Below are 15160 nucleotides of genomic sequence, written 5' to 3'. Positions count from 1 at the left end.
TTGACTGGTCCTTTAATCGCTGTTTAAAGCCGCATCTGCGATTAATCGTGCAGCCCTACCACCCCTCTGTCTGTCACAAACCCACATCAAACCAAACCCTGGCCCTGCAACCCCTCTATCACAAACCCACATCAAACCAAACCCCTGGTCCTGCAACCCCTCTGTCTATCACAAACCCACATCAAACCAAACCCTGGCCCTGCAACCCCTCTGTCAGTCAAAAAACCCACATCAAACCAAACCCCTGGTCCTGCAACCCCTCTGTCTATCACAAACCCATATCAAACCAAACCCTGGCCCTGCAACCCCTCTGTCAGTCAAAAACCCACATCAAACCAAACCCCTGGTCCTGCAACCCCTCTGTCTATCACAAACCCAAATCAAACTAAACCTCAGGCCCTGCCACCCCTCTGTCTGCACCAACCCACATCAAACTAAACCCCAGGCCCTACCACCCCTCTGTCTGTCACAACCCCACATTAAACCAAACCCTGAACCTGCAACCCCTCTGTCACAAACCAACATCAACCCAAACCCTGGCCCTGCAACCCCTCTTTCTGTCACAAACCCACATCAAACCAAACCCTGGGCCTGCAACCCCTCTGTCTGTCACAACCCCACATCAAACCAAACCCCTGGTCCTGCAACCCCCCTGTCTGTCACAAAACCACATCAAACCGAACCCCTGGTCCAAAAACACCTCTGTCACAACCCCACATCAAACCAAACCCTGACCCTGCAACCCTTCTGTCTGTCACAAACCAACATCAGCCCAAACCCTGGCCCTGCAACCCCTCTTTCTGTCACAAACCCACATCAAACCAAACCCTGGGCCTGCAACCCCTCTGTCTGTCACAACCCCACATCAAACCAAACCCCTGGTCCTGCCACCCCTCTGTCTGTCACAAACCCACATCAAGCTAAACCCCAGGCCCTACCACCCCTCTGTCTGTCACAACCCCACATCAAACCAAAACCTGACCCTGCAACCCCTCTGTCACAAACCAACATCAACCCAAACCCTGGCCCTGCAACCCCTCTTTCTGTCACACACCCACATCAAACCAAACCCTGGGCCTGCAACCCCTCTGTCTGTCACAACCCCACATCAAACCAAACCCCTGGTCCTGCCACCCTCCTGTCTGTCACAAAACCACATCAAACCGAACACCTGGTCCAAAAACACCTCTGTCACAAACCCACATCAAACCAAACCCCTGGTCCTGCAACATCTCTGTCAGTCACAAGCCCACATTAAACCAAATCCGTGGTCCTGCACCCTCTCTGTCAGTAACAAACCCACATCAAACCATACCCTGGGCCTGCAACCCCTCTGTCACAACCCCACATCAAACCAAACCCCTGGTCCTGCAACCCCCCTGTCTGTCACAAAACCACATCAAACCGAACCCCTGGTCCAAAAACACCTCTGTCACAAACCCACATCAAACCAAACCCCTGGTCCTGCAACACCTCTGTCAGTCACAAGCCCACATTAAACCAATCCCCTGGTCCTGCAACCTCTCTGTCAGTAACACACCCACATTAAACCAAACCCTGGCCCTGCAACCCTTCTGTCAGTCACAAGCCCATATCTAACCAAAACCCTCATCCTGCAACCCCTCTGTCTGTCACAAACTCACATCAAACTAAACCCCTGGTCCTGCAACCCCTCTGTTTATCACAAACCCATATCAAACTAAACCCCTGGTCCTGCAACCCCTCTGTTTATCACAAACCCATATCAAACTAAACCCCTGGTCCTGCAACCCCTCTGTCTGTCACAAAACCACATCAAACTAAACCCCTGGTCCTGCAACCCCTCTGTTTATCACAAAACCACATCAAACTAAACCCCTGGTCCTGCAACCCCTCTGTTTATCACAAACCCATATCAAACTAAACCCCTGGTCCTGCAGCCCCTCTGTTTATCACAAACCCATATCAAACTAAACCCCTGGTCCTGCAACCCCTCTGTTTATCACAAACCCATATCAAACTAAACCCCTGGTCCTGTAACCCCTCTGTTTATCACAAACCCATATCAGATTTGCTATTACCCACAAAACACATCAGAACCCTTGGTCATTCAGCCCTTTGCTTTTATCCATGTTTGCCCATTAGACCTCAGATGAAACCCTGGCCCTGCAGCCTCTCTCATCAACATTGCCACACAGGACCAGGCCATGAACCTTGCATTCCCTATATCAGCAATATAATCACCATATACCTCAACTCTACCTCCTTCCCTGCAGCCATATGTGCCTATATCAAACCTTAAACAGATCCCTTGTCCTGCAGCCCCTACCCTTATGGTGCTTTCAGTGGCTTCTGTTCCACTGCATGCAGTCCACTGTTCCTGAATTATCATGCAAGGGGCCTGTGTGGAAAAGGAAAACTGCTTGGCTAGGCACATTGCCTGGCTGGAGACCTGCTGTATACAATGTGTGGCTTGAAATATCTGACCCGTCACCACCTATATGAAGAACAGACACTGCAACAGTCCGAGCACAACGGTAAGAAAGCTTCCAACCCAGGAGTTGTGATAAAAACAAACGTGTTTTATTTTCAGAAGATAAAAACATCAAAGCATGAGAAGTAGCAGCCAATCAGTCATACGCGTTTCGTCAGCAAAGACGTAACTTTCTCAATGACTTGTGGATTGCAGGACCGGCCATCTTACTTATAGGGCTTAAAGGGAAACCGAACCCAATTTATTTCACATAGAGCATGCAATTTAAGCAACTTTCTAATTTACTCCTATTATCACATTTTCTTCATTCTCTTAGAATCTTTATTTGCAAAGCAAGAATGTAAGTTTAGATGCCGGCCCATTTTTGGAGAACAACCTGGGTTGTTCTTGTTGATTGGTGGATAAATTCACTCACCAATAAACAAGTGCTGTCCAGGGTCTGAACCAAAAATTGTCTGGCTCCTTAGCTTAGATGCCTTCTTTTTCAAATAAAGATAGCAAGAGAACGAAGATAAATTGATATTAGGAGTAAATTAGAAAGTTGCCTAAAATTGCATGCTCTGAATCACGAAATAAACAAATTGGGTTCAGTGTCCCTTTAATGACACCCCCCCCCCCCCTATATGTTTATCTCTATGTGTACCATGCTAAACACTATTGCCTATACCAGTATCCACCATATGGCACTCACACAGCAAATATATTTACAACATATTAATCTCAAAATTGCACATCATAGACATATCATATATAGATGTCAAATTTATCTAAGCGTACATATATATGCATAAGCTTTTAGTTTCAACCAGCTAAGGACAAATTATCATTTATAAGAAAGCTGTTACATGATTAATTAATTAAATGCAGAATAAGACATCAATTACCACTTAGGAAAAATGGGGTAAGATCTAAAGTCTGAGGAACTAAAAGCAAAAGCATAAACAGCATAAAAAGTATAAACAGAATATGATAACAAAATGTAAAATACCCATATACTTTCATATGAAATCACTGTTGCATTCTCAAACAGACAACATATTATAGGTATCAGTCTACAAATAATTTAACATCCCATTCACTATTTAATCCAATGGTTCCCAACTGGAAAATCTAGAATGCCTACTATTGTTTTAGTGTCTTCATCCTATTAACCCCCCCACCCCGGGGTGCCTCAGGACATGTTCTATACCCTGTACTGGTAGTAAGGAGCTATTGGATGCATGATATTTATGAAAGTGTATGGCTATAGGAGTAGTAGATTCCGGATCCTCTATCACACGCAAGTTCTCCAAAAAACGATCCTTTAGGAATCTGGTCATATGACCTACATACTTTTTCCCACAGCCTCTGCAAGTCAATAAATATATCACAAATATTTAATTACAGTTAATATATACATACAGGTTTTACACCTCCTACTGCCACATTTGTGATATCCAGGTTTTTTTAGTTAACCAATTGGTTTTATTCTCAAATGGCAACATAAAAGGCGACAGCATGTTACCCAATGTTTTTGATTTCCTACTAACAAATTTGAGACCAGGAACAAAGTGAAGGACAAAAAAAGAAAACACGTAGAGGTGGAAGAAAAAGGAACAGGATTAAAATACACAACTCAAGAGAAACAACTCAGATATACAAGGAGATAACTCAAACTATGATAAATATACTGCAAAGACAGAGTCAGGAGAAGAAATCCATATAGATAAACTTAATGTTATTAACTTATCTTCCCATGAATTGACAGATAGTCAAACAAAAGTTCTGCCACTTGGTCTGAATTTTTTTACCCACTAGCCACTTTAATCTTTTTAGAAATATTGTGGATGTAAACAAATTTGAGAGATCATTGGTGTTGAAAAATTTTTTTTTTTACACAACAAGAAAATATACCACTATAACAACAGGAATGAATAATGAATTAGGCATTAGGGATGATTTTAATTCTCAGGATATGTGTACTGAATTACTCTACAGATGGAGAGTGAGGGCTTTGACGACAGTATGAGGATTAATGAACCAGCACTAACTAAATTCAAACAGAAATCCACATTTTACCCCGTGCATACGAGGACTAATGCTGTTGCCGTGTTTCAGAAAACTGTTGAGAATGAATTAAGTCGTTTGAATCAATGTATCAATAGAAAGGATAATTCTAAGAGTAATTTGAACAAGAGTGATTTTGATGCACTTTAACAGCTTAAAGGGATACTAAACCCAAATGTTTTCTTTCATAATTTAGATAGAGCATGCAATTTTAAGCAACTTTCTAATTTACTCCTATTATCAATTATTCTTTGTTCTCTTGCTATCTTTGTTTGAAAAATAAGGCATCTAATCTAAGGAGCCAGACAATTTTTGGCTCAGCACCCTGGAAAGCATTTATCCACCAATCAGCAAGGACAACTCAGGTTGTGAACCAAAAATGGGCCAGCTTCTAAACTTAGATTCTTGCTTATCAAATAAAGATAGCAAGAGAATGGAGAAAAAAATGATAATAGGGATAAAATTTGAGTTCAGTGTCCCTTTAAGTCTGAAACAATTGTCATCCGTAATTCTGACAAGGGCGGTAATGTGGTTTTGTTAAATAAGACAGACTATATTAAGGAAGCTAACAGACAGCTGGGAGATAAATATGTCTATGAGTTACTAACTACTGATCCTACCTTTAAAAGGATAGTAAACACCAAAAATGTTATTGTTTAAAAAGATAGATAATACCTTTATTTACCATTCCCCAGTTTTGCAGAAGCAACACTGTTATAGAAATATACTTTTTACCTCTGTAATTACCTTGTATCTAAGGTTCTTCTGACTGCCCATTATATCAGATCTTTTGACAGACTTGCATTTCAGGCAATTAGTGTTGACTCTTAAATAACTTCACGTGCATGAGCACAGTGTTATCTATATAAAACACATGAACTAACGCCCTCTAGCGGTGAAAAACTGTCAAATGAAGAGGCGGCCTTCAATGGATTAGAAATTAGCATATAATCCTACCTAAATTTAGTTTTTAACTAAGAATAACAAAAGACCAAAGCAAATTTGATGATAAAAGTAAATTAGAATGCTGTGTAAAATGACATGCCCTATCTGAATCATGAAAGCTTAATTTGGACTTTACTATCCCTTTAAGTTTAGGAGGTCTCTTAGCTCCATAATTGACAGGGCAGTAAATAGTGGAGTTATTACTGAGAAAAATGCGAGATATTTGAGGGTGGATCACCCAGTGACAGCAGTATTTCACTACTTACCAAAAGTCCACAAAGGCCTTTGGTGACTAATCTTAAGAGTTATAACAGAGACACCACAGATTTCATATCTCAAGTTGAGAAAATAAAGTGGCAAACAGACTACTGTTTTCTAACTACAGATGTGATGTCACTATAAACCTCTATTCCACACCAACAGGGAATACAGGCAATTGAGTTTTTTTAGACAGGTACTCAGGATATGATGTTAACACCAAAGATTTCATTGTAAAATCAATTGAATACCTTTTGACGCAAAATTTATTTTTTATTTGAGGGGGATTTCTATCTCCAGAAGCGTGGAACAGCAATGGGAGCGAAGTTTGCTCCCACTTACACCAACCTGTATCTAGGTTGGTGGGAGCTGTTCCACGTTTATGAGGATGGAAACCCCTTTAAAGAATGTATTCAATATTACGGTTGATACATAGATGACCTGCTGTTTGTGTGGAAAGGAGGTGGAAATGATCAATATGAAATAATTGCATGAATGTTTGACTTATGTTAAACAGCATCATATGAATTTGGACTTTACTATGGAATATTCAAAAACATCTATCCCCTATTTAGATGTAATGTTGAAAACAAATGAACAGAATACTGACATCATAGTAAGTTTATATAGGAAACCAACAGCAGGAAATACAATCCTTAACGCTAGATCATGTCATCCTGGCCACGTAATTAAGGCTATTCCTAAATGACAATATATGAGGGTGAAGAGAAAATGCACTTCTCAGGATAATTATAACCAACACTCGGAAGAGACACCATTGACATTTTTATCTAGGGGTTATAATAAGAAACAACTTAATGTGGCTAAGGAACAGGTAGACAGAATGGAAAGAAAAGATATGTTAAGACCAAGGAAGAAAAGTCAGGATAAGGAATACAGTAACAACCCCTTTTTTATTACTACCTATAGTAAGGAGTATAGTCAAATGTGTAACATTATTAAAGGGGCATTACCTATCCTAAGAACAGACAATACGATGAACAAATAATAGACTCAGGTCTCAAATTTGTTAGTAGGAAATAAAAAACATTGGGTAACATGCTGTCACCTTCTATGTTGCCATTTGAGAATAAAACCAATTGGTTAACTAAAAAACCTGGATATCACAGATTCGTCAGTAGGAGGTGTAAAACCTGTACGTATATTGTTCTAGGAGAGGAATTCACAACTCAAGAAGAATTAAGAATGTGGAATTTACCAGGATAGGCTCAATGACCTAAATATGTATAGCTTAGAGGAGAGAAGGGAAAGAGGTGATATGATTGCAACTTTTAAGTACGTTAAAGGGCTTAGTAAAACTGAGGCTGCGGGTATTTTACATAAAATGGAAAATTCAAGAACAAGGGGTCATGAGCACAAGCTAAAGGGTAGTATATTTAGGAGTAATTTGAGGTAGCTTCTTTACAGAAAGATTGATTGATTTATGGAATAAATTTCCTCAAGAGGTACTAATGACAAACACTGTGGGGGACTTTAAAAATGCCTGGGACAAGCATAAGGCTATCCTACGAACTAGATAAGTTTATACTGTTAGGTAATATCGGGCAGACTTGCTGGGCCTATGGCTCTTATCTGCCGTCAATTTCTATGTTTCTAAGAACATATACAATTAAACAATATATTAACTGTAATTTAAAATGTGTGATATATTTATTGACTTGTAGAGGCTGTGGGAAAAAGTATGTAGGTCATACGACCAGATTCCTAAAGGATCATTTTTTGGAGCACTTGCGTGCGATAGAGGATCCGGAATCTACTACTCCTATAGCCATACACTTTCATAATTATTATGTATCCAACAGCTCCTTACCATCAGTACAGGGCATAGAACATGTCATGAGGCACCCCAGGGGGGTAATAGGATGAAGACACTAAAACAACAGTAGGTATTCTGGATTTTCCAGTTGGGAACCAGGGTACCCATTAGATTAAATAGTGAATGGGATGTTAAATTATTTGTAGACCTATAATATGCTGTCTGTCTGAGAATGCAACAGTGATTTCATATGAAAGTATATGGGTATTTTACATTTCGTTATCATATTCTGTTTATACTCTGCTTTTGCTTTTAGTTTCTCAGAATTTAGATCTTACCCCATTTTTCCTAAGTGGTAATTGATGTTGTATTCTGCATTTAATTAATTAATCATGCAACAGCTGTCTTATAAATGATAATTTGTTCTTAGTTAGTTGAAACTAAAAGCTTATGCATATATATTTACGCTTAGATAAATTTGACATCTATATATGATATGTCTATGATGTGCAATTTTGAGATTAATATGTTGTAAATATATTTGCTGTGTGAGTGCCATATGGTGGATACTGGTATAGGCAATAGTGTTTAGCATGGTACCCACAGAGTTAAACACATAGGGGGGGGTCATTAAGCCCTATAAGTAAGATGGCCGGTCCTGCAATCCACAAGTCATTGAGAAAGTTACGCCTTTGCTGACGAAACGCGTATGACTGATTGGCTGCTAATTCTCATGCTTTGATGTCTTTATCCTCTGAAAATAAAACACGTTTGTTTTTATCACAACTCCTGGGTTGGAAGCTTTCTTACCGTTGTGCTGGGACTGTTGCAGTGTCTGGATTATTTGATTGGGGAGCGGAGGTGAGGCTTCCCTATTTTCCCTTGCACCGGTTTCAAGCGGATGAGTTACCGGTGGGACTTCCGGTTTGTGACACAGGGTGTGCAGCAGGAAGCGTGCAGCGTGAAGAACGCCAATAGGTACATAGGAGATAGTAGTGGAAGTCTGTAGCGCTTACTATACCAATAGCAGGAATTATATTAAGAACAGGTGGATGTTTCAATATATTAGCTTGTCCATCAGATTTTTTGACCAATGGCCAGGCCAGGCTTAATACATGCAGTAAATGCATGTATGTGAGCAACTGATACTGAAATATCAATTGATCAGTAGCTGAGCTACAACTGGATTGGTGAGAATGGACAAGCAATTACAATCATGAAAACAAAAAATAGTTTTATTAAACACAGGTAAAATAACAAAAACAAAACAAACACATTTTACAATGCCACATTTTAGATGTAAAAAAAATGTTGATGAAAACACTAATTACTTTCAACAGTAAGTGCTGTTCAAGTGCTGTTCTGTTCAACATCAAAGTCCAATGAACAGAGAACTTGCATCTCACCAGCTGATCTGATTTTTAGTACGTTTAACCTTTTAAGTTACATTTTGTAAAGAACATGACCCAGATGTCCAGATACAAGGCATATTTGGTAATGTTCTGCACCGTCAGAGGAGCAAGCTAATAGATCCCAGCACGAAGAGAAAGATGTAAACACATTTACTTCAATGCAAGTTGCTTGTTTCTTGCTCTGCCCAGTGGGCCGCACATTCAGCACCTATCTGGGATATTGCTCATAAACAGAAAGACTCTAAAAGCCTTGGCAGTTGGACAACACTCTATGAATCACTTTGCTGCAGTAGGGACTTCATTTTTAACCCCTTAGTTTCCAGGGACAAAAGAGAAATCACCACTCTCTCAAAAAAACCATATTGTAAATACAAATAAAAATGTTTCCAATAAAATATACAACACTTTTAATATTCTGAGTAACACAAAAATCTGTAACGTAATTAATATTTACCATTATAAATTCCTCTTAAAATTAGCAAAAACGTCATTGACGTAATATGAACACTAATAATTTATGAAAATAAGTTAGTAAGTAATATATTTACAGATATATAATGTCCCTAAACACTAAGGCTCACTGCCAGACATCCAGACTTTTATTGTGATTTTTTAAGAACAATAAAGAATGACAGCATTTAGATTAATAATTAAATAACATGACATGGAATGGATTTTAGGTTGTTGTTGAAATATAAATGTATTTATTAAAATAGACAGGGAAGTGGTATAGAATTTTAATTTAATACCTGTATAAAGCACATGGTTGTCGCCTTTAGCACAGTTTTACTGTAATAAATTATTCTAATGTCAAATGAGGCAACATCATGTGATATAGCACCTTTTTTTTCCCGAACAAAGAAATCCTGGGCCTACATGTCTGAGCATTAAACCAGCCACTCCTAAGTATGGTGTAGACTGGGCTATAGATACAGTATGATGTTTTATACAATGCTCTTTATAGATCTATCAAATTTAAAATATACACTATAGCTTCCATTATAAAACTATATCAATGCAAGTCACATGATACTAAACAACACCTCAATGATTATAGAGTATTTATTTAAAACAAATGTATATAAAGAATGCTACAATTGCATGAATGAGTCCCAAATGTATTTCTACACATCTGTGCACTGGATTAATAATTAATTACCATGTCTATTACTGATGGTTTTTAACATGCAAGAACAGACTAGCATATATACTGTATACTTGTATAGCAACAATAATTAAAAAGAATACACATTCTATTTAATTTAATAGAGCCCTCTGGTGGTAATACTATTTATATCCAATTATGACATAAACAAAAGGAGTATTGGAATAAACTTCATACAAAACACATATACAAAATACACATACTTGTGTGTTTACTAAATAGAAATATATATTTTATATATATATATATATTTGCTATCATCTATCATATATATATATAGCTAGATAGATTAACACAGTGACCATTACAAACGATCCATCTGTGTAACTGACACAGCATTATGCTTGTGCTGACATCTGTGCAAGCTTTTATTGAGTGCATGTGCCAGCACACAGCAGCTAGCTACTAAAATTAGCCATATCACCTTGCATAGAGAGGGTGCAGTGTCCCTGACACACAATGTATACGATCTGATACTCACACTACAAGCCTGGAGATAATCCATGAGACCATGGTGGTGTATTACCAGGAGATGCGCCTTCTAGACAGGAGGATCTGCTGTGTGCCTTGTTCTATCTGTCAGCAGACACGGAGGATCCCTCAGCCATTAGTGTGTGTGAGCAGCTTGTGAGCAGCAGTGGCAGCAGATAACGGTGTGTGCAGTGTGGCTAATACAGCTGCTTGTGCCCCTGAGCACTGACACACCAATACTGCCTCCCCTCTCCTAACCCTGATACAGATCGTTTCACAAGCCTTTTACTGAAGGGGCTATAGGGATTACCAGTGTAAGCAGCAGCCCAGCTCCTTCAATGATCATATTCTGGAAGGAGGAGTGAAGGAAAGGGGTGGGGACAGGGACAGCGTGCTTCTTGTCCCCTCCAAGCTGCTGCTACCTCCATAAGCAAACAGCAGGCGACTGTGTGGGGTGATAGGGTCAGTGAAGCAAAAATCTGTGTACAATGTTTAAATAAATACTCATAAAAATGTGTGTGTGTGTTTGTGTATCATCTATCTATCTATCATCTATCTATCTATCTATCTATCTATCTATCTATCTATCTATCCTCCATCTGTCTATCATCTATCTGTCTTTCAATCATCTATCTATCTATCTATCTATCTATCTATCATCTATCTATCTATCTATCAATAATCTATCTATCATCTATCTATCTATCTATCTATCTATCAATAATCTGTCTATCCTCTATCTATCTATCTATCTATCTATCAATCATCCATCTGTCTATCATCTATCTATCTATCTATCTATCTATCATTCCTCCATCTGTCTATCATCTATCTATCTATCTGTCTTTCAATCATCTATCTATCTATCTATCTATCTATCAATAATCTGTCTATCATCTATCTATCAATCAATCAATCAATCAATCATCCATCTGTCTATCATCTATCTATATATCATCTATCTATCTATCTATCTATCTATCTATCTATCTATCTATCTATTATCTATCAATCATTTATCTGTCTATCTATCAATCATCCATCTGTCTATCATCTATCTATCTATCTAGCTAGCTATCTATCTATTATCTATCAATCATTTATCTGTCTATCCATCTATTATCTATCAATCATTTATCTGTCTATCTCTCATCTATCTATATATATATGTGTGTGTAAAAATATCACTATGGTCTTTTAGCCAATTTTTTTTTCTTTAATGATTCAGGTAGAGCATGCAATTTTAAGCAACATTCTATTTTACTTCTATTATCAATTTTTCTTCGTTCTCTTACTATCTTCATTTGAAAAGCAAGATTGTAAGCTTAGGAGCCAGACCATTTTTGGTTGAGCATCTGGGTTGCCACCAATCAGCAAGCACTATCCAGGGTGCTGAACCAAAAATGGACCGGCTCCTTAGCTTAGATTCCTGCTTTTTAAAATTAAGATAGCAAGAGAACGAAGAAAAATTGATAATAGGAGTAAAATAGAAAGTTACTTAAAATTGCATGCTCTGTCTGAATCATGAAAGAAAAAAATTGGGTTTAGTGTCCCTTTAAATACAGGAAAAAGCCTAATTTATTAGTAAATTCGATCGGGTTGACTGACACCCCCTGCTAGCGGCTAATTGGCCGTGAATCTGCAGGGGGCGGCACTGCACCAGCAGTTCACAAGAACTGCTGGTGCAATGATAAATGCCGAGAGCGTATACTGTCTGCATTTATTGATGGGCAGCGGACATGATACGCTACTTCGTATCATGTCCGCTCGCACATTGTTAAATATGCCCCATATTCTCAAGTGCGCTAACTTGACATGAATATATGAATATTTCACATTCCAATGTTCTTCACATAGAAGAATATGTTCTATTTATTCATAAATACACATTTCTATATATATCTGAATGTATTTTGGTACATATACTTAGATATATAGATGATTATATATAGATATATATAGGACTATATTCTGCTATGTGCAGAACATTGGAATGTGAAATATTTACACTAAATACATAAAACCCTTATTAAAAATTAATATAATTATTATTAATAATAATAATAATAATAATCATTAATTATAATATTGCATCAATATGCTTTTACATGTTTTCCTATACTTGACTGCAAATGGCTCTAATGCACTTATATAGATATGTCTATATACGTATAGATATGTATTCATGTGTTTATATGTGTATATATAGAGATGACACTAATACTGAGACCAAAGATAATAATTTTGCTAACTCGAATTTATGTTATATTATAAACAACAACAGACTCCAGAAGCCTACAATTAATAAAAGTTATTAAGAAAGCATATACTCACACTAAATGTTTCAGGTACCCCATACTATACATTACAACAGAGGATACTATACACATAATAACACTTAGGGGTTAACTGTCTGAGACTAATTGGGCAAGGCTGTTTTTAATTAACCTCATTATGAAATGTATATGGTTGTGCAATTACTGCACCAGATCAGAGGTCTATGAGTACGGCTCAACAGAGCTGAAACGCGTAAGACCTGACCTGATCTGATGCCCTTTTAATTTCCCCATGTTTTGGATATGCTTTTAACCAAGTTCCAATAAAATTCAAGTTTTAATCTACTCACGGCTGGATATTCCCTTGCTTGTATTTGGATATATATTTCTGTAAACACATGAATACATACTGTATGTACACATATATAAACATATATATATACAAGCATATACATATTTAGGCATGTAGATGTACAAAGTAAACTACCAGTTAACCGGCACCCATGGCGATTGGTAGATTCCGGATAAGTGTATTTTCTGGTTGCTTGAGAGTTACTATTAAAAATAGGCCTAACTAGTTCTATAACCCATTCTATAATATAAACGCTGTGTTTACTTGATATTAATATTTAAATACATTAAATAAAAGCAAATGATTCATTAATATTAATGCCGCCTTCGTTCAGTCCCGGGCACCCAGTGGCAGCGTGATGTCTAATTCTCAGACTGCCTTGTGCTCACAACTTTTAAGAGCAGTTATGTAGGGTCTGGGGGCATTAAAAGGGCTTGATTTCACCTTCGAGAGCTCACTATGGAGAAAGGAAGCTGCAAAGTTAGTGTTAATTTTAATGTATAGTATCTTCAATTTTTTTTTCTGGTTGCTAGAGTTCTGGTTAACTTAGAGTTTACTGTATGTACGCCTATGTTAAAGGGATATTACATTCTTTCAGATGGTAATAAAAAATGATAAATCATATATATAAGAACAACTCTGCAATATACTTTAATTATTTATTTTATCCCCTTTTCATGTAATTCCATTTTGAAATTGTGAGCTTTCCAGTTCCTGTTAGAAATGGAAGTGCAGAATACTGTAATATTCCACACAGCCATTGACTGCACACTCTAGTGACTTATAACTGTCGACCAATTGGCCACAGCAGAGAAGGTGACCTAAGTTACAACATGGCAGCTCCCATTGTTTTATAGACACTAAAACTTTACACTTATTTTGTCAATATTTAAATAGCTAATGAAACTTTAATCTATATAGGCAGAGCATGGACCGCAGACTGGGCTGCACTCTAGGTCCCAAATGAAGCCCGAATGTCCGCTATCCACGAGGTATACCTCCGGAGCAGCTCGCAAGTATTTCATATGACTATGCATTACCTGTGACCTAGAGTGCAGCTCAGTCTGCAGTCCATGCTCTTTCTTCATTGCTTCATTGTATGTCCTCAAAAAAAATCCATCCCGATGTCTTGAAGATGGAGCCGCTCCGCGTCGGATGGATGAAGACAGAAGATGCCGTCTGGATGAAGAATTATGCTCGTCTGGAGGACCACTTCACCCAGCTTGGATAAAGACTTCTCCCGGCTTTGTTGAGGACTTCGGCCCGGTTGGACGAAGACTTCTGCCGCTTCCTTGAGGATGGATGTCCGGTCTTCAGAACTGTAAGTCGATCTTCAGGGGGTTAGTGTTAGGTTTTTTTAAGGGTGTATTGGGTGGGTTTTATTTTTTAGATTAGGGTTTGGGCTGCAAAAGAGCTAACTCCATCCAAATGCCCTTTTCAGGGCAATGGGGAGGTTAGATTTTTTTAGATTTTATTTGGGGGAGTTGGTTGTGTGGGTGGTGGGTTTTACTTTTGGGGGGGTTGTTTGTATTTTTTTTTACAGGTAAAAGAGCTGATTACTTTGGGGCAATGCCCCGCAAAAGGCCCTTTTAAGGACTATTGGTAGTTTAGTTTAGGCTAGGTTTTTTTTTATTTTGGTGGGGCTTTTTATTTTGATAGGGCTATTAGATTAGGTGTAATTAGTTAAAATATCTGTAATTTGTTTATTATTTTCTGTAATTTAGTTTGTTTTTTTTTGTACTTTTGCTAATTTATGCCTAGATTTAGAGTTCTGCGGCCAAAGGGGTGCGTTAGCTACGCGAGCTTTTTTCCCCCCCCGCACCTTTTAAAAAACGCTGGTATTGAGAGTTCTCAGAAGGGCTGCGTTAGGCTCCAAAAAGGGAGCGTACAGGCATATTTACCGCCACTGCAACTCTCAATACCAGCGGTGCTTACAGTCGCGGCCAGCTTCAAAAACGTGCTCGTGCAAGATTCAACCCATAGGA

At 38.2% G+C, this 15160-nt stretch overlaps 1 protein-coding gene across 4 annotated transcripts in view; it reads right to left on the bottom strand.

Annotated features, from left to right (window-relative positions):
* Positions 1–10903, bottom strand: part of REEP1 (receptor accessory protein 1) — a 324551-nt gene extending 313648 nt beyond the window's left edge. For all 4 annotated transcript variants that reach the window (XM_053704258.1, XM_053704259.1, XM_053704261.1 and 1 more), the window contains exon 1: positions 10558–10903. In XM_053704258.1, coding sequence (XP_053560233.1) covers positions 10558–10589 — 32 coding nt within the window. In that variant the 5' untranslated portion in view covers positions 10590–10903. The remainder of the gene's footprint in view (positions 1–10557) is intronic.
* Between the last annotated feature and the right edge of the window lie 4257 nt (positions 10904–15160).

Source organism: Bombina bombina, chromosome 2 (genome assembly GCF_027579735.1).
Source record: "Bombina bombina isolate aBomBom1 chromosome 2, aBomBom1.pri, whole genome shotgun sequence".
NCBI classification, from domain to species: Eukaryota; Metazoa; Chordata; class Amphibia; order Anura; family Bombinatoridae; genus Bombina; species Bombina bombina.
This window is presented reverse-complemented; position numbering and strand designations above follow the sequence as displayed.